Source organism: Gopherus flavomarginatus, chromosome 7, assembly GCF_025201925.1.
Source record: "Gopherus flavomarginatus isolate rGopFla2 chromosome 7, rGopFla2.mat.asm, whole genome shotgun sequence".
Classification (NCBI taxonomy): Eukaryota; Metazoa; Chordata; order Testudines; family Testudinidae; genus Gopherus; species Gopherus flavomarginatus.
Genome location: NC_066623.1, coordinates 51844822 through 51865777, shown reverse-complemented (window position 1 = coordinate 51865777; position 20956 = coordinate 51844822). Strand labels below are relative to the sequence as shown.

Sequence of the window (20956 nt, the reverse complement as noted above, 5' to 3'; positions counted from 1 at the left end):
CTTTGGTGGCTTGCCTGCGGAGGGTCCGCTGGTCCTGCGGCTTCGGTGGACCTCCCGCAGGCGTGCCTGCGGAGGGTCCACTGGTCCCGTGGCTTCCGCCGAAGCCGCAGGAACAGCGGACTCTCTGCAGGCAAGCCGCCAAAGGCAGCCTGCCTGCTGTGCTTGGGGCAGCAAAATGCCTAGAGCCGCCCCTGTCCATAAGCCCCACATCTCCGACCCCTCCACTTAACTTAACTGTTTTGCTGGCCTGACAGAGAAAGTAGTGGGGAAGGGAGGAAGTGTTTAACTATCCCAGGACCCTAATTGGTAGCATACCTTGTCACAGCCTTGCATTATGATCTGCTTCACATAAATGTTAACTACCAGGATGAGGCCTTGCAACACTGCTGCCAGGCAGATAAAAATCTCCCCATATTTTAAATGTACAAATAGCCACAGAGAGGCCAAATGAGTTGCCCATGCTCACGCAGGTAGAGACACAAATAAAATCCATCCCTTCCAGCTCCTAGTCCCATGCCTTAATTCAAAGGCCATCTAACAGAAGCTCTGTTCAACAGAGATGTTATATGGGTTCTTTAAATTTGCAATCAGTACAGGACTCTTTCTCATGGATATTTGTGCTTCCAGTGTAAGTCTCATGGGAAACTCTCTATCTCTAAAAGATGCAACTTCCTATTAGGTGGGAACAGAATTAGACCAATGCAAGTGCTTTGGTAAATCCAACTCTTCAGAGTTTGAGGAACATATGTTTGACATGGCATATTGTATTCCAATAATGTTGCCTACGTTCCTTAAGATATAAACCAGAGAGAAGTGATTGTCCTGTGTCATAGTGCAATACACTAGTTGTCTTGAGTTGGGAACTCTAACTTCTCACTGTTGAAAGGATCTCGCTGGGAACGTCCAAATGTCCTCTAGTTGGAGGATGTTCAGTGGGGTAGAGCCCTCAAGCTAGCCAACTGGTGCAGCAGAAGACCAGAAAAAGAAGAGCTGAACTCATGAGACCTAGAAATGAAAATTCTCCTTGATGATATCTTAAAAAGAATGATATAGGAAATAATTAATTAATCCCTTTTCATTGTGCCAAAAACTGTAGAATAGAGTTATTCTTCCTTAAACCCCCTTCAGCTGCAATCCACGTAACTTTTTTTCCAGCCACCCGAGGGCTGTCTGCAGATTGTCAAAAGGAGGGAAAAGACTAGATTAAAATCCCCCTCTTGCCTCGTGTGGGCAAACTCATCCTAACTCATTAACACACTTTAAAGCATTGTCAGAGATCTTTGCTCTCCATCCACCCTTGTAACATTTTGGACTTCACCTTTATTTATTTTGAGTGTTTTTAACTGAAACTTGCTGAAGCAGTTGGTAGTTGCGGTACAGTATATTTCCATCTCACTATCACTTGTTGGCAGCTAGTCGATCTATTACTGTATGTCTATATACGGCAATTAAAAACCAGTAGCTGGCCCATGCCAGCTGATTTGGGCTTATGGGGCTCGGGCTAAAGGGCTGTTTAATTGCTGTGTAGATGTTTGGATTTGGCCTGGAGCCCCGGGCTCTAGGATTCTGTGAGATAGGAGGGTCCCAGAGCTCAGGTATCAGCAGAACATCTACACTACAGTTAAACAGCCCCTTAGCCTGAGCCCCATGAGCCTGAGTCAGCTGGCATGGGCCAGTTGCAGGTTTTTAATTGCTACATCATTAGTCACTCGCACATAAAACATAGGACAGCATTAGCCTACTAAGGACTTTCTTGAGCATTACGTTTTGTAGCCAATTAGTTCGTTTTGTTATTTAATTGTATCATCTGTTGTCTTGGTTAACTCATATATTGTTTCATATGTAATCAATGTATGATGACTAGATATAAGTAGGATAGGATTATAGGAGTATAAGACTGATAAATATTTAGGAGTGGTAAGCGTGTATTAGATATATAGGTAAAGTAAGATCATAATGCAAGGGTACATGCTAAGGCCTATGAGGTTTCAGCTCAGCCACACTAGGCCTCAGGCTTAAGGAGATATGTCATGAATGGGTGACACAGGAATGACCCTATACCAGTAAGTTTACAGGGTTACTGTAGAGGATGTACCAGTAGGTGATGTTCCCAGAAAATGTCCCAATATACCCATCTAGAATGCAAGACACCCGATTGTAACATCACAAAAGTTCTGTTCTGAATACAGGTTATCATGAGAACATGTTGATGTAAATGTTTATAAGAATAAGGGGAACTAGGAGAACCACCTATGAGAAGCAGGGCACCCCATCATTTGTGTGGAAGAACAGATAAGGAAGAAGATGAAACCCTCATGCATATTGATAGGGTGTTAAACGTGGTCATAACAGCAAGATAAAATGGGTTTCCTGATATGAATAGGGTGGGAAGACCACAGTGGGAACCACTCCTCTATTAATGACTACCTGTTAGGAGAGCCACCCAACTTGGTAAGATCCTCGGGTATGTGAGTATGAACCCAACATTGTCTATATGGGTATGTGACTGTAACTTATAATACAAACAAGATTTTTTTACTTGTAACTGTGTGTATGGTCACTGTATTCATTCTTTGTATGCTCCTACGAATCTCCCAACCAAACAGCACTGTAAGGGGTAACTTCCACCCTAGTGATTTGAAAACTGTGGCACCCCTGGAGCCAAGTTCACTCCCTAGGGGCACAGAACTATCCAGTTTTAAATAGAGACTACCGTATGACTGCTAGTGATGGAACATCATCTCCTGGGGATGAAGGCCTTTCCTGGATGGGTCACACTTACATCTTTGTAAAGTGTAGTCTATATTCACAGCAGAGGAAGTCACAGTTCCTTCTAGAGATGAGTCTTTGTTCTCACCTCTTACTGAAACCTTTTCTTGTATTTGTTCATTCACCTCTGCCATGTAACCAAAATTAAAATCTATAAATAAAAATGAACAAATGTTGAAAAATAAGAAATGGAACTAACAAGCCAGGTGCCCATCATCACTTGTATAACTATGCCTAGCCCCATTCCTCCCACCTTGCAGTTCCTTGAGATAGTAACCTTGCCTTTTGGCTGTGGAGCACCTAGCAAACACTGATCTGATCCTGGTTAGAGCTTTGAGAACTTCCACAGGATAATGTAATTGCACTAAGGCTAATTTCTTGTTATGCTCATCTTGTTGCTTGAATGATGGTAGTTCAGGTGGAGGTGATAGTTCCTTTTTCTGTGTGGGGGGGGGTAGTGGGGGAGAAGGTTGGCTTTTTTTTAAAATTGCGATGAGCTTTGTATCTCTTGAATATCATAGTGGATGTGTGATGCATTTTTTCCTGAGCTAAATAGTTCTGGAAACCTGGCTTCTCATGTCCAATATGTTGTCTCTGAAGGACTTTGAAACATAGACATCCTTCCGTCTCCCTTCATAAGAATTGTCCTCTCCACCTCAGTATTGGTGTGGAAGGCCATGTAAATAAATATCACATCTTAGTCTCCAGTAGGCATTTCTTTCTTCATGGTGGCTGGAGAAGAGACTCAGTTATGGCATCGAATGTTTACAAAACTTTCCTACATCTGGAACTTTGTTTAGAGGATTCTTGGTATAGTTTTTCCATGGCTTTCTCTTTTGGTTTTCATACTTATGTGATTGCTTGATTTATCAATAATTATCTTCTTTCATCAGAAATATTCTTGTATTCTGGTAATATAGTAGTAAATGATAGCACATTTCATTGCAATAGAAAGTAACCTGGAAAGTGTAATAATTAATCATTTAAGAGAAAAGCCATTTCTATTTTTATAATTATGGAAGCACAAGATACATTTAAAGCATTTTGAAAGAAATTAAGATGTTATAAAATGATCTTAAATACTTAAGTATAACAAAGCATGTTACACCTTTGTCCACTCCAGTTTTTAATTTAAAAAAAAACCTATAATTTGTTTTATGATATTAAGATTATCTATCTCCCCCCCCATGTTTATATAATGAGGTGTATTTTCCAGATGGACTCGAGCAAGCATAGCTGCATATTTGCCATTTTAAGGTTTTTTTCCCCCAATGGTACCGATACTATTGACAATGTTATTTATAATACAAAAACATAGTACAGTTAACCAAAATACATTTTAGAACACCATGTACTTTACTTCATCTTAGAATCTTCCTTATACAAGAATAATCATTAAAGAGTGTTTACATTATTTATATGGGTTCTGTATGTTGGAAAATATCTTGCAATGACTATAAGTAGGGCCCTACCTAATTCATGGTCCATATTGGTAAATTTCACAGTCATAGCATTTCTTAAATCTTGCTTTCACAGTGTCGCTTTCACAGTGTCACATATTTAAATCTTAAATTTCACAGTGTTGTAACTGTGGGGTCTCAACTCAAAAGAGGCTTATGGAGAGCGGGGGGGGGGGGTCGCAAGGCTATTGTAGAGGGGTCATGGTATTGCCACCCTTATTTCTGTGCTGCCTTTAAACCTGGGTGGCTGGAGAGGTGCAGCTGCTGGCCGGGCACCCAGCTCTGAAGGTAGCACCGCCACCAGCAGCAGCACAGAAGCGAGCAATACCATGCCATGCCACATTTACTTCTGCGCTGCTGCTGGTGGCAGCTCATCCTTCTGGGCTGGGTGCCTGGCCAACAGCCACCTCTCTCTGGCTGTCCAGTTCTGAAAGCAGTGCAGAAGTAAGGGTGGCAATACTGTAGTCCCCCTATAATAGCCAGATTTCCCAGAAGACCAGATTTCATGGTCCGTGATGCATTTTTCATGGCTGTGAACTTGGTGAGGCTCTAACTCTAAGGAAAAATTGTATCTGTTAATCATCTATGATAAATAAAAATGCTTCTATATGTTTCCTTAATTAAGTATGCACATATGTTTTAGTGATTAATATCTGTGTTGACTCAGAAATGTGAACTTCAAAAAGGAAATACAAAAGCAATTCTGGAAAACATGCATGTAAAAGGAACATATTCAGTTAACTAAGGAAATTGAGTTTGTTTCTGCAACCTCTCTTTGCATGAGTTATCCCATTTGAATTGATGGAGCTTCGTATAGAAAGATTGCAGCATGGGGCTTGTTAGACTCTTGAATATTCTGAATTTCTATTGCTAGATATTGTAGACTTCTGTTGCTTATGTTTTACTGTTCTTGTGTGGCAGTGTGTGTGTTGTATTTGACCACAACATCTATCTTTTAAAATTTCAACTTTAAATTAATTTTGCAGGTTACTCCTCAGTACCTAGTTAAATGCTAAATGTTTGAATACAGTAAGGGCTCCAGAACAGTTGAAAGACTCTATGCCATACATGACAGTAGATATTGCTAGTTGGAGAGACTGTTCTGAGTCTGTATTACATCTCACTATTCAGTTGTCATATTTATCTAATGTATTTGGAACCGTAGGATCTAGGAACGAGGGCACCAGCCTGAGAGTTAGGAGAAATAGGTTCTAATCCCAGCTCTTGGGTGAATCACTTCACTTCTTGATGTCTTTCCCCATCTGTAAAAGGGTCTCCTTTGTAAAAGCACTTTTGGTATGTACCCACAGCATTTTGGAGCGAGCTTCCCAGCCCAGGTCAATAGACTTGGGCTACTGAGGCTCACACTAGCACTCCAAAAATAGTAGTAGTATCTTGATACACTAATATGTGGAGACCTGTTTGGTACATGGTGGCCACTACTGAAATTCCTTGAAATCACCCAGACTTTCAATGAAATGTCAAGTGCTGAGGAGAAACAAATAGTCACCATTACCATTATTTACATCCCTCTAGTCCTGTGCTTTAAAACAAGGCTTTAAAACCACGTGTCTTTCAATAGTATTGTGTTTTTCTTACAATTAGAATAATAGAATATTAGGGATGGAAGAGACCTCAGGAGGTCATCTAGTGAAACCCCCTGCTCAAAGCAGGACCAACACGAACTAAATCATCCCAGCCAGGGCTTTGTCAAGCTGGGCCTTAAAAACCTTTAAGGGTGGAGATTCCACCATCTCCCTAGGTAACCCATTCCAGTGCTTCACCACCCTCCTAGTGAAATAGTGTTTCCTAATATCCAACCTAGACCTCCCCCACTGCAACTTGCGACCATTGTGTCTTGTTCTGTCAACTACCACCGCTGAGAACAGCCTCAATCCATCCTCTTTGGAACCCCCCTTCAGGTAGTAAAAGGCTGCTATCAAATCCCACCTCTCTCTTCTCTTCTGCAAACTAAATAACCTCAGTTCCTTCAGCCTTTCCTTGTAAATCATGTGCTCCAGTCCCCTAATCATTTTCGTTACCCTCTGCTGGACTCTCTCCAATTTGTCCACATCCTTTCTGTAGTGGTGGGCTCAAAACTGCGCTCAATACTTCAGATGTAGCCTCACCAGTGCCAAATACAGGAGAATAATCACTTCCCTCGATCTGCTGGCAATGCTCCTACTAATGCAGCCCAATATGCCGTTGGCCTTCTTGGCAACAAGGGCACACTGCTGACTCATATCCAGCTTCTTGTCCACTGTAATCCCCAGGTCCTTTCGTGCAGAACTGCTGCTTAGCCAGTTGGTCCCCAGCCTGTAGTGGTGCATGGGGTTCTTCCTTCCTAAGTGTAAGACTCTGCACTGGTTGAATCTCATCAGATTTCTTTTGGCCCAATCCTCCAATTTGTCTAGGTCACTCTGGATCCTATCCCTACCCTCCAGAGTATCTACTTCTCTCCCCAGCTTAGTGTCATCTGTGAACTTGCTGAGGGTGCAATTCATTCCATCATCCAGATAATTACTAAAGATGTTGAACAAAACCAGCCCCAGGACCAACCCCTGGGGCACTCCGCTTGATACCAGCTGCCAACTAGACATTGAGACATTGATCAATGGCTAATTAATGATCTAGAGAATGGCGTGGACTGCATTCTCAGATGACACTAAACTGGGAGGAGTGGTAGATACACTGGAGAGTAGGGATAGGATACACAGAGACCTAGACAAATTAGAGGATTGGGCCAAAAGAAATCTGATGAGGTTTAACAAGGACAAGTGCAGAGTCCTGCACTTAGGACGGAAGAATCCCGTGCACTGCTACAGACTGGGGACTGACTGGCTAAGTGGCAGTTCTGCAGAAAAGGACTTGGGGATTACAGTGGACGAGAAGCTGGATATGAGTCAACAGTGTGCCCTTGTTGCCAAGAAGGCTAATGGCATTTTGGGCTGTATAAGTACGGGCTTTGCCAGCAGATCGAGGGACGTGATCATTCCCCTTTATTTGACATTGGTGAGGCCTCATCTGGAGTACTGTATCCAGTTTTGGGCCCCACACTACAAGAAGGATGTGGAAAAACGAGAGAGAGTCCAGCGGAGGGCAAAAAAATGATTAGGGGACTGGAGCACATGACTTATGAGGAGAGGCTGAGGGAACTGAGATTAAGTCTGCAGAAAAGAAGATTGAGGGGGGATTTGATAGCTCCTTTCAACTACCTGAAAGATGGTTCCAAAGAGGATGCATCTAGACTATTCTCAGTGGTACCAGAAGACAGAACAAGGAGCAATGGTCTCAAGTTGCAGTGGGGAAGGTTTAGGTTGGATCTTAGGAAAAACTTTTTCAGTAGGAGGGTGTTGAAGCACTGGAAAGGGTTACTTAGGGAGGTGGTGGAATCTCCTTCCTTAGAGGTTTTTAAGGTCAGGCTTGACAAAGCCCTGGCTGGCATGATTTAGTTGGGGATTGGTCCTGCTTTGAGCAGGGCATTGGACTTGATGATCTCCTGAAGTCCCTTCCAACCCTGATATTCTTTGATTCTATGATCACTGCCTGTCGAGCCCGACAATCTAGCCAGCTTTCTATCCACCTTATTGTCCATTCATCCAATCCATACTTCTTAAACTTGCTGGCAAGAATACTGTGGGAGACCATATCAAAAGGTTTACTAAAGTCAAGATATATCACATCCACCGCTTTCCCCATATCCACAGAGCCAGTTAACTCATCATAGAAGGCAATCAGTTTGGTCAGGCATGACTTGCCCTTGGTGAATCCATGTTGACTATTCCCGATCACCTTCCTCTCCTCCAAGTGCTTCAAAATGTATTCCTTGAGGACCTGCTTCATGATTTTGCCAGAGACTGAGGAGAGGCTGACTGGCCTGTAGGTCCCTGAGTTCTTCTCTTTTTTAAATATGGGCACTATATTTGCCTTTTTCCAGTCGTCTGGGACCTCCCCCTATCGCTACGAATTTTCAAAGATAATGGCCAATGGCTCTGTAATCACGTCAGCCAACTCCCTCAGCACCCTTGAATGCATTAGATCTGGAACCATGGACTTGTGCATGTCCAGCTTTTTAAAATAGTCCTTAACCTGTTCTTTCACTACTGAGGGCTGCTCACCTCCTCCCCATACTGTGTTGCCCAGTGCATCAGTCTGGGAGCTGACCTTGTCTGTGAAGCCCGAGGCAAAAGAAGCATTGAGTACTTCAGCTTTTTCCACATCATCTGTCAATATGTTGCCTCCCTCATTCAGTAAGGGTCCCACACTTTCCCTGACCACCTTCTTGTTGCTAACATATCTGTAGAAACCCTTCTTGTTACCCTTCACATCCCTTGCTAGCTGCAACTCCAATTGTGCCTTCACCTTCCTGATTACACCCCTGCATGCCTTAGCAATATCTTTATACTCCTCCCTAGTCATCTGTCCAAATTTCCACTTCTTGTAACCTTCCTTTTTGACTTTAAGCTCACCGAAGATTTCTCTGTTAAGCTAAGCTGGTCCCTGCCATATTTGCTATTCTTTCTGCACATTGGGATAGTTTGCTCCTGCTCCCTCAATAAGGCTTCTTTAAAATACAGCCAGCTCTCCTGGACTCCTTTTCCCTTCACGTTAGCCTCCCAGGGGATCCTACCCATCAGTTCCCTATGGGAGTCTTAAGTCTGCTTTTCTGAAGTGCAGGGTCCATATTTTGCTACTTTCTTTCCTGCCTTTTGTCAGGATCCTGACAATTCTCATCTACCATAAATAATCTCTGATTAACATTTACTGAAACTGAGTACAAGTTACAGAACCTGTCCCTATATGATTAGCTGAATGGAATAGAGTCCCACATCATACTGTCCTCCAGCTAACTGAAAGAAAGGGATGGAAGGCTATATCATTTGGTAAGCACCCAAGCTCACCCAACTATGAGTAAGATAATTTATTTTAGGTATTCCTTTAGTCTTTGATATCAGTGTTGATGTCAAGGTAGAAAACAGAATAGTCCCTAACTAAACTAGAGCATGCTCATGTCTGCTTTCTTTGAAACATTTTACAGTATTTGTGGTTTTATTTATTTTTAATAGGAAAAGGAAAAGAAGTACATGCTTCCCTTGGACAACCTGAAAGTGCGGGATGTTGAAAAGAGCTTCATGTCTAGCAAACATATTTTTGCCTTGTTTAACACGGAGCAAAGGTAAGGGAAGGCGCTAGCCAGTGCTTTGCAAATAGGTCTAAGAAGATGTACAATGTAATGAAAATGACTGCAGTTTTGGTGCTCCCATTAAATGAGACTTTAAACCTCTTCAATGCTTTCCGCTCATCTCTTTCTGGGCTATTGCTTTAATCCTGATGCATGGCACCAAAGATTAGCATTACATCATTCTCACTGTTCATGGTGTGGACTCAAGACCGTGGTTAGTCATTTTGTTCTTTTGTGATCGATCCCCTCTCTGTTCTATTTTTATGTGTTGCTGGCCCTTCCATCTGTGACTTTTGTACTTTATGGGCTAGATCCTGGTTGAAATTGGCAAGCTCCATTGACGTCAATAGAGCTACATTAACCTACACCAGTTGAGGATTGGCCCCACAATTCTACAGCAACAATATGTCTCTAGTCATTAGTCACTGTAGGTGGTTTTTAAAAAAACCGCTGAGGGACGAATTAATGAGATAGCTCTGTCTTCCTAATTCATTTGAATCTTAATTCAGCTATGTTCCACCTGACACTTTTCCAGCTAGCCTGCAGCTTCTGAGTAAGGAGTGGTGAGAGTGTTGTGCCCCTGTGGAGATATGCTTCTAAAAAGCAGGAGAGTGTGACCAGTATACAAACAGAAAGGAAAGGTGAACACTACAACACACACCCAAATGCAAGTGATCAGTGCTCTTTCTAAAGGGAAGAGTCGTGTTTGCAGTTGGCTCAATGGGGCTATAGCATTTCAATAGATAAGCTGCATTTTCCGGAGTCCTATTTTCAAAAAAATCAGTTTTTAAGTATCTGTAATACTTGTCCTTTATCATTTCTTCATTCACCCCACCTTCCAAAGCTTTGTGATGTGCAGAAATGTCTTTCCAGCTAAGAAGGGCTGGATAGGACTCTCTGTGAAATCGGTTTTTATTGCTCCTGAACTGGCTAGAAGTGATCATTGCATAGCAAAATGAGGCACTCTCTCCCGCAAGGCTATCTGAGTGGGCTATCTCTGAACCACTCCCAGCTGCTGCTGGCCTCAGGAGCGAGAGACCAAGTTTGAGTCTCATGCTTGAATGCCCCGTAAAGTCTTGCGGTACAACTGGTAAACCATTGGACTGGGCTCGCATGTTCATATTCTCTTTCAAACAGTGCACTTGGAAAATATTTCACAAATAACCGTTAGAAACATGAGATAAAACACTTGAGCGTTTGCATTTCTAGACCCAGCAGAAAGCTTTTTAAACCTTTTTTTTTTTGCCTTTTTAGAAGTTGTTTGTTCTGAAATGTAAGAGAAGTGATCTGTGGAAGCTGAAATGTAATTTAACTGTTTACACGCATGGCTCAATCTTGGAAGATAACTTTGTAGTGATGGATCCTTGTCATTTTTATTGATTCTGTGCAGAGTATAGGAGTATTTTTTAAGACAGGCATGTATGTAGTTCAACCCCTAGGGTCAGGGGGCCTTATGTTCCACAGGGACGATTCTCCTTTGTTGTGCTAATGGTTTTGAATATTTTGTCTTTTTAAATATTAATGGGAAAACTGCTGTGAAAAAAGGAGAGAAACAAATCATTTACCTTTTCCAGTTCACAAAAAAAGGAGCAGAGTGATTTTTCATATTTTCACTGGATCTTTACATAGAATGTGGAGTGAGGATTTTAGATACGTATATGTAAAATCTGTTAGAGCTACTATCCACTCAGCTTTTGACTAGGCCTCCTGCATTCTGAAGTTGCATTAAAAGCATCCTGAAATATACATGGGCATGACAGGACGTGACAGTGCAGCAATAAGATGCCAGAATCATGTTGTCTAAGTAGAATTCCATAGCAGGAGGAGGTGGGCTCCTTGGTCATGGGAATCCTTTTATTAAACTGTATTTAAAATGGCAATTTCTTTGCTACCACGATGCAGCCAATTTTCCTTTGATCTTTCTAGAAAACTCCTCTTTTGGCTGAAATTAAGTGTTGTATTGATTTAATATCTAATACTGTCTCACGCTAGGAACTGTACCCTGCAGTAGCATTGTGGGAGTGCTGAGGCTTGAATGAAATGATCTAGTGCAGGGGTTTTCAGCCTGGTGGTCATGAACATGTATTGGAGTTGTGACCATCCTGCCCTTCCCACCTTGCTAGGTTGGGGGTGGAAGGTCTTGAATGGAAAAGGTTTAGATCTACTGGTATAATAGATCTCATTTTATTTTAAAGTTCCTTGATCGTGAAGATATTTTTCTGTGTTTTTTGGGGGGTGTGTGTGTGTGGGGGGGGGGGAACGTTAACTGTGAGAGTCTGCACTGTTCACTTTTTTATTAGCAGCAAAGAGTCCTGTGGCACCTTATAGACTAACAGACGTTTTGGAGCATGAGCTTTCGTGGGTGAATACCCACTTCATCAGATGCATCTGATGAAGTGGGTATTCACCCACGAAAGCTCATGCTCTAAAACGTCTGTTAGTCTATAAGGTACCACAGGACTCTTTGCTGCTTTTACAGATCCAGACTAACACGGCTACCCCTCTGATACTTTTTTATTAGTGTAAAATAAACTCCATATCTAGCCACACCTTTCATACTGCTAACTGAGAAAGAAATCACCCTTTTTTAATTTTTGCTTGTTGAGGGTTTCTCTGACTCCAAGGATTTCAGTATTTAAAACACAGATAATTAAAGAACAGCAGTAAAGCCATCTACTATAACATCCCAGAATGTTATGTGGGTCATTCTGTGTTCTACTTTCCTCTTAATCTCAGCAGCATCCAATTTTTGTGCCTCGCCTAGGCAAAGTTTTAGTGTGCATTTAAAAATATTTAAATTGTTAAAGCAAAGTCTCCCTTTAGTCAAGAGAGTTTTCTTGATGACTGTTCTCTCATTCCCAGCCTCTTACTGCCAGGGTATTTCCTGTAGCCATATGTTTCTGATACTGTACATTTCACTAGCTTCCTGGATTATGCACACTGCATTTTTCCCATTTATGAAAACCTCCCCAGTTGTAAAATAAAGTTACTAGGGGAAATCCTAGTTTTGCTGAAAAGAAGGATAGACAGGCCTGAATAGGAGACTGTAGATAGATGAGTAAGGAAACTAACAATCACTGTCACTTTCATTTACTGCAGAAATTGACAGCTCTCTGACAGAAATCAAATGTGATTTGGTAATGTGTAATGAACGAAGACTATTTCAATTGATTTAATGGAGAAGATACATTCTCATGTAATGAAACGTAATTGTATGTGTAGGAACAGCCTGTGTTGTGAAATAATGAATTTAAATTCCTTTCTGATTGCTTTCTAAATTAAAATTAAACCACTGAAATGGAATATGGGGGATATGCTGCTTATCCGAGTAAGATTGCCTAAACAGAAGGAAAAATAAACTAGAGGTGCCTTCCAACAAACCAAATAATTGTTAAAAGCAGTAGAGAGATACCATGTATTTAAACCATACATACTACTAAATTTCACATACAGGGGCATATTAGTGTAGATGGGCTCTTTTTGATTTACTTAGATAGAAGCATTTGGGGCTAAAGCAAATGGTATTAGAGAAACTGCCGTTTGACTTGCTCTCCCATTTTCACAATGATTGACTGGCATTCTGTCATAAGCAGAGCTAATAAAGCCAGGGAGAGGATTTTCTGTCCAATCATATGCTCACGAACAGTAGTCCACATCCAACGGCTGCACTGATGAATAAGCCCGAGGCTCCTGGGCAAAGTTCAAGAACAAACGAAAAATAATAATTCTGTCTTTCCCAGAAAGTTTACTTTTCTTCTAGAATTTCAGCACAAACGCTTTGCCTACTCCCCACCTATTTCCCGTAAAAACTATTTGCTGATTGATATTTTTTTTCTTTCAGGCAAGTACTTTAGCTTGGGACAAGCATTATAGTTGCAAATATGCCTCTTTTTAGGAACTGTACAACAGTTCCAGCTGTCTTTAGTTAATAAGGGGAAGCAATCATAGTCTCTGATGATCTTACTAATGGCTGTGGAATTCCAGATAGTGCAATTCAGTGCTTAATTTGTGCCAGGGCTTGCTGGGGCTGAGCCCCAGCACCTTTAGGCTTGGCAGTTCATAGCCCCAGCACCTCTTGGCTTGTCACATCAATTATGAAAGTAAAAAAAAATTGCTGGAGCCCCGGCACCTCTTTCATTACAAATTAAGCACTCGTGCTATTTCATTTAATTTGTTTCTGTGCCACCTTAAAATAACCCTTACGGCCTTGTAACAGAGAGGCAGAGCTTTTTGGTTGACTCACTCTATTGGCAGGTATTAGAACCTTGTATTAAACTGCTGCAATTTCTGCTGACTCCTTGTGGCAGGAGCAGTTTATTCTAACTCTGGCTAGGATATCAGAAGGGCTTTGAATAAGCAGAAGTGTGAGGAGTGCATCTTCCTCCCCTCTGCTGTAAGCAGAGGGAGAGTTCCCCTTCCACATGTTCTCCTGAATTTAGGGGAGATCAACTCCCTTTTCTTGCTTCTTCTTTCCTGGTGAAAAAGGGACACCCCAGGAGGGAGATTTTGGAGTTATGGAGCCGAGAAGGAAACTGGTCTGGTTTTTTTTTGTTTGTTTTATTTTTTGGCTGGCTGGAGCATTGTTTGCTGGCTCCTGCCCTTACCTGCCAGTAGGGGGAGCAGCACCTCATGGGGAGAAGAATTGTCTGGTGGGGAGTCCCTCGTCTACCTCCTTTTTCCCACAGGAAGCTCTATTCTCCTGTCTGATTCCCTCACCCTTCCAGGGTGGCAGAGAGGGAGGCAGGCTCCCTCATCTCACCCTATCCAGTTCCAGGGGAAAATGGAGACTGCTGCATCCCCTCCCCTAGCCATACTCTCTAGTAGAAACCGAATGATCTTGTCAGGTTCTTCTCCCCTCATGGCTGTCCGTAGTGGGGTGTGTGAGTGGAGAGGTGGGTTTGGAGCACAAGAGATGTTATTCTGCAGTTACACAGACTCACACTGAGGACCCAAATAATAGAGGGCCTGATGGAATAGCTAATAATGGCACTTGGGTGTGCCAGAACCTGCTATCCTCTGGTGGAGGCTGTCTGTCTGGAGGCTGAAGCTTCAGTCTGAGGAACAAATGGTAAGGCAGGTGGAGGAACCATTGTGAAGATAAAGTTTTGGGGATGCTGAAAGAAAAACCAAAATGATGCTTACCCAGATGATGGGGTGATCCACCAGCCCCTACGTGGATTGTGGCTATCAGGTTACATGGTCTAGCTGAAGCTGCATGGGCTGAGATACCCATGGGAGTGTCATGTGACCGCTGAGCGAGTAGAGGTGATGTTGCAGTGTGTACCCACACTGGTATGGGAGAGCTTATTCAGAGATGAACAAAGGCAGATAGCAGAACTTTTCTGAGTCATCCCTCAGCCATCATTCCCCTATGCGTATTGGGCAAGTAGGCTGACTCTGGGGAGGGGTACCGTACTCATTCATTAGCCTGGGTAGTTGTCTTCAGGAGAGATAGGGAACATTTCCTGGACCCTAGGGGATGTTCAAGAACATCATTCAAGGCTATGGCACAGGAAATGCCACAGGCAGAGATGAGCCTGGGTCTTCTGGAGGCAACATGTGACTTGGGGAGTTGAGTGGGTTGCAAAGGTGACATGGATTAGATGTTCTGGGAGGGAAGCAAAGTACCAGGTGGCACGCCTCTTGTGAGCCCCATTCCATTAGCAAGTATTAGAACCTTGCATAGAGCTCTTAAATTTATTCTGACTGCCACAGGACAACTGGTTACCACCACCCCAAGATATAAGAGGGATTGGGTTGGCACCCAAAAGACAGGAAACTACTGCAGGGGGTTAAGACAAAGGAGGTGCTGGATGGACGCCAAACTCAGGGAGGAAGCTTAGGCTGAGGTGTATGTTTTGTTACTGTTTTTGATTTACCAAGAAAGCCAAGCCCCAGGGAGAGCTAGGGGATGAGCCTATTCATAGCCCCATATGTGGTGTTACAAATGAGGGAATGAGAGTCCATTAAAAAAATTCTGATTAATTTTATCCAGAAAACAATTTTTTGAGGTTTGTAAACTACAGCGAACTTCTGGATTCTGTTCAGTATTGAAGCAGTTGTAATCTAAAGAAATCCGACTTAACAAATGAGTTTTAATCCCCAATTGCAGTTCAGAAGCTTACTGCTCTGCCTTATCAGTCCTTTCATTTATATCACCATTCAGGGGAAATAGTAGAACACAGCATTTGCAGGTAGGGGGTCTTAGAACTGGCATTACAGAGCAAAAAAAAGCTCTTAAGAGGAAGAAGCAGCAATGCTAAAGTCATCACAAATAGCTTATTTGTTGTGTTTTGCCTCTCATTACCTGTAGAATTATGGACACATACCAAAAAAATAAGATCTTTTTTTAGTGGTTTATATGGAACAATCAAGTTTTTTGCTGCAATTTGCCAAAATATTGCTGAGTCAGTGAACTAAGCTGTTTGCTTGGAAAAAACAATGTTCTCTGACATACTGGAAGTAGGTGCAGCAATCAACATTTGCTATTTATTTAGTATTTTTAAAGTGCTATATAGATAGGTTTGGAAGGGTTGGATTTTTATCGGTAAATGTCAATTTCCCTGTACACACACTAACTAATGGAAAAAATACTTCCATCAATAGTCAAACTTCACAGATAGGCGAGATCAGAAAAATACTGCTTGAGAACTTATTAGAGTTGAGTTAAAGTATTTACTTTGTATATTTTTGACATATACCGTTGACAATTTCTGTTTTAACAGTTAGAAAGCTTAAACTCTGAATCTCAACATCTATTGACATTAAATAATTGTGGTTGCCCTCCTTTGCCCCAGTTTCCCACAACTGACAATTTAAATAGATAAAAGTAAAAAACAAACAAAACAAAAAAAAGAACTTAAACCCTATATTTTTACACAACTGTGAAAATTTAAATTGATAAAAATTGAAAAAATACTTTGATAATATCAATGTTTATTTTAATCAAAATTATAGAAAACATTGAATTCTGCCGAGCCTCTCTATAGGGATGGTACCTAGGAAATAACTAAATTTATTTCAGTTTTATTCTACCACCATTATACTAGTAAAAGCACACTGTTCTTAGGCAAATCATGTTGTGTTCTGTTAATTGTTAGTATTACTCTACCAACATGTGTGATTATAACAAATAACTCCCTGTCCAGAAACAATGGAATCCTAAAGGCTGAGTTATATCTAAGTTAGAAGTTCTACTGATTTCACTCTAGAATATTAATTGGATAGTTATGTGCTGATTTAAATTATTACTGCAATTAATTTAAATTAAATTACATTATTACTACTGATGAACAGGGAGACGTGAGTTATGGATATAGTTCTGTGATGGATATATTTGAAATTTAGATACTTTCATAATCAAGGTATGGCTACAATGATTAGTATATTATTCTCTCTCTGCTCATTTTTCCCATTAGGACAGTAGTTATGTTAATTTAATATACTTCAGTGGGACTACTCAAGTGGATTTGATTTGTAGACGAAAGCTCTTAAGCACTTTTCTTTCTTAGCATTTTCTCAGAGATATTCTGTTTGATTCTTCTGCAAAAAAAGAAATAATTTGAGAGGCATGTGTAATTAATTTTAATTAACACACACACTTTCTCTCTCTCTCTTTCTCTCTCTCTCATTGGAGTGAACTAAAATGGCATGCCTTTGCAGAAAATGTTAGTCACACATTGCTGCTAACTCACTGCAGATGGATGGCTTCATAAAGAAAATATTTGCAGAGCCCTAACTTCATCTCGTTTTATTATTTCTTTCCTTTAAAAAAAAATTGGCTGCCTGTATTTAAAAACTGCTGCTACGGAGTTTCAAGTGTGTATCACAATATGCCAAAGCACACTTCAAATCCAGTGCATTGTATCTAGCTCACTTAGAGTTGAGTTAATATCTAAAATGCCTTGAATGTGTATATTTGTTGAATGGTTAGATTCCTGTTCCCTTTTACATGGCTGTATATTAAACTAATATTGTGGATGAATTTTTTCATTTTATGGTTATTTTCAACCAAACTGAAAATATCCAATATATGCAATTTTTTAGTTTTTCACTCCAAAAATTTGGCTCAGTCTGCATTCAACTCTGGACTTTTAAAGTCAATTCTGTTATGATGCAGTAAATATAAAAAGACACAGAAATTCACAAAATAATTTTAGATGGCAAATGTTCCTGTTTTAGGATCCAATCCTACATCACATGGAGTTATCTGTAAGCCTGTGAATAGTTTCAGTGACTTCAATGGGACTGTTCAGGTTAAGAGGGTGTGGGTGTAGTCAGTGTATGGGTTTGTTTGTTTGTTTGTTTGTTTTTTCTTCAGAATCAGGGCCTTAGTGGTTTGTGATCTCAGTACTGCATATTTCACAGATATTCCTGCTCTATAATTTCTAGCTGTATTTGTCATGGCATGTGTGCAGACTTATGAGTGCGGACAAATGCCTCCTTATAATCTAACTTGATGTTTTTTGCTTTATAGCTTTATATATTCTCTAATAATTACATGCCACTTACAGTACATCTGCTTATCAAGGTATGGCAGGCCCATCATCATTATATATCAGCAGCTGCCTGTGCACAAAATTAGTATGTTGATACACTTATAGAAGAAGAATTGAAATGGAAATTATACAGCAGTTGCCCTTAAAAACATGCCAGTTTTGCCTTAGATACGTAGGTATGGTTACATAAGTATGAAGGAATTGCTAGAGAAATTGAAAATACTGACATCAAATTATATAGTTTACTAAGGTAATCAGCAATTTTTTAAGGGTGACCACTGTACAATGAAATCTACCCTAAGCACTGTTGCCAGTACTGTAGGCAACTTTAAGATCTTCCCCTGTGGTTTTCACTACAATTATTTTCAGCTACTGGTTAAAGACTGAAACCACATTAGCTCTGCTTTTTTATATGGCAGGTAACTTGATGGAATGTTTTGGGGCACCAACATTTGGGGCTGGTGTGACAGGATTCCTACAAGTGCAGAAGCCCTGACCTTGATACCAGCCACATGTGCTATCATTAAGGCTGCAATTTAGTCACAGATATTTTTAGTAAAAGTCATGGACAGGATATGGGCAATAAACAAAAATTCATGACTTTTACTAAAAATACCTGTGGCTAAATCTTGGGGGGAGACATGGGAGGCTGCTGCTGGGGGACGGGCCTGGGATCTGCTGCTGCGGGTTGCATCCAGGGCTAGTGGCATCAGCTCCAGCTGCCTGTCTGGGGATCACTGCCCAGGGCTGCGGACCATGACTGCTCTGGCCACCCCGGGACCGGTGCCGGGAGCCGCCGGAGCAGTGATTGGTGTGGCTGTCGCCGGGGGCCACCTCAGCATCTGGCTCTGGAGCCAGCTGATTTGGCAGCCCTGGGATCAGCCACACTGGCCCCTGCAGAAGTCATGTCTTTCATGACCTCCGTGACAGACATAAGTTCCATGATAGCTAGGGCTCTATCTGGCATATTCCTGTCTCCTCTCCTGTGCTTTCAAATTCCTCTTTATTTCCTGCCCCACCACATTAGAATCTTTATATTAGTGGAAGATTTAATCACCCACTGTACCATCAGAAGGTATTAATACAAGCTGCCACTTTGCTTCTCTCTGGAGGAAACTGTTAAAAAGTCAAAAACTTCTATTTTAGATGGTTTTGGAAGGGTGAACTCCTCCAATTCCATGACATGAATGGAAAGATTTGGGGATGTCTCCTGCCCTGAATAGAGACAGCTGGGAAGAGAGATTTCTCAAACCATCACTGAAGTGAGTGTATGAATGTGGATGTGGGCTGCATATGTATTGTGGATAACTCACTGAGCATGTGCAACAATAGAAAGATTTAGTATTAGGATTATAGACACAGGTATGTTATGTTAAACAAGATTGGATTCTCTCTACCTGGTACCATTCACTCTGCTGTATTGAAAGGCCCATCACCATTCCCCTCCACACACACAGATAGAGAGGCGCGTGATCTCACTTGATTTGTGTGTCTTCCTTTGTTTTGTCAGAGGTTTTCTGTGTGGCTGACTTTTGGTTAACCTCGGGCAATACTGTTGAAATTTGTTTAATGCCTTAGCAACTTCATTTTCTAAGTACAACTCTACTAATTTGGATGTTACATTTTCTCTCAAAAGTCAGAGATTATTTTTGTGATATTTCTCTCACCTTGGATTAGTTTCTCCATTTCACATTCATTAGATCTGATTGAGTTTCTTTCCACTGGGTTGAAAAACCTTGTTTGAAAGGATTTTTAATTGTTAGCTGTGATCTATGAGCCTCTTTGTACTATTATAATTATATTATAATAGGTCTTTGCATAGAAATCAGTAGAGGGACTTTTAAATGGTTCGCGGATGGAAAAACACATGTTAATTTCAACATAGGCAGATGTACATTTGTTTAAAGTAACCAAAAATGCTCCCTGCCTTGTGACAGTTATGACTAAGAGCTCTGCCAGAATAATACTAAATACAGTTCACTAACTCAGGCCCTTAAATGTTTTGGTCAAACTCCATGAGATAAAAAGCTGCTGGAACATCACACAGGGTTGATATGGTCAAGGAACGTTTACATCAATAAGTAGGTCATTGCAGATCTTGAATGAAACTGCTTGAAAGAAATCCAAACTCCTCCTTATCCTAATGTGCATATTGAAGTGTGTGAGCCTGGAGCTCCATAATGATCAAGTGTACAGTATCAAAATGCTATGATATATAATAAATTACAGTTTGGATAGGAGCTAGACAAACCAGTACTGCCAACCCAAACTGTTAAAAAATAGTCAGGCCCTTCAAATCTCTTCAACCATGAAGGCTAGAAGCTTTTTTGTTTTGAGGTTTTTTTTTGTTTTTTTTTAGTGGAAACTGGATTCTCACATAACCACAGGATTCCAGGAATTTTGAGGCATCAAGAAAAACACCAAATATCACAAGACTCATGATAAAATAGTGAGAACTGGCAACCCAGCAAACCATTTGTAGTAATATGGGCTTAAAACACTCTCAGATTACACATAGCAACAGCAGAACATACTGTGACACACCCAGGCCAGTGGGGTACAGGAGTCTGGTAGAGGGCAAATATACTGGTCACTGGATGAGTAGTTTTCTGTTCCCTGAGTGACCAGAGCAGGGGCTGCACTAGAGTAATCAGGAACCTGCCAGAACCAATTAAGGCAGGCAGGCTGATTAGATCACCTGCAGCCAATCAAGGCAGGCTAATCAGGACACCTGGGTTTAAAAAGAAGCTCACTCCAGTCAGGCGAGGAGGAGCCAGAGGAGAGGAAGTGCATGTGAGGAGCTGGGAGCAAGAGGCACGAGGAGCTGAGAGTGAGAGGGTGTGCTGTTGGAGGACTAAGGAGTACAAGCGTTATCAGACTCCAGGAGGAAGGTCCTGTGGTGAGGATCAAGAAGGTGTTTGGAGGAGGCCATGGGGAAGTAGCCCAGGGAGTTGTAGCTGTCATGCAGCTGTTACAAGAGCACTATAGACAGCTGCAATCCACAGGGCCCTGGGCTGGAACTCAGAGTAGAGGATGGGCCCGGGTTC

General features: G+C 41.4%; 1 protein-coding gene across 5 annotated transcripts in view; it reads left to right on the top strand.

Moving 5' to 3' along the window:
• DNM3 (dynamin 3) overlaps positions 1-20956 on the top strand; it is a 358777-nt gene that overhangs the window by 221824 nt on the left and 115997 nt on the right. For 4 of the 5 annotated variants that reach the window (XM_050963120.1, XM_050963119.1, XM_050963118.1 and 1 more), the window contains one exon: positions 9296-9405. The exons of the other annotated variant lie outside the window; for it this stretch is intronic. In XM_050963120.1, coding sequence (XP_050819077.1) covers positions 9296-9405 — 110 coding nt within the window. The remainder of the gene's footprint in view (positions 1-9295; positions 9406-20956) is intronic. 5 annotated transcript variants of the gene reach the window in all.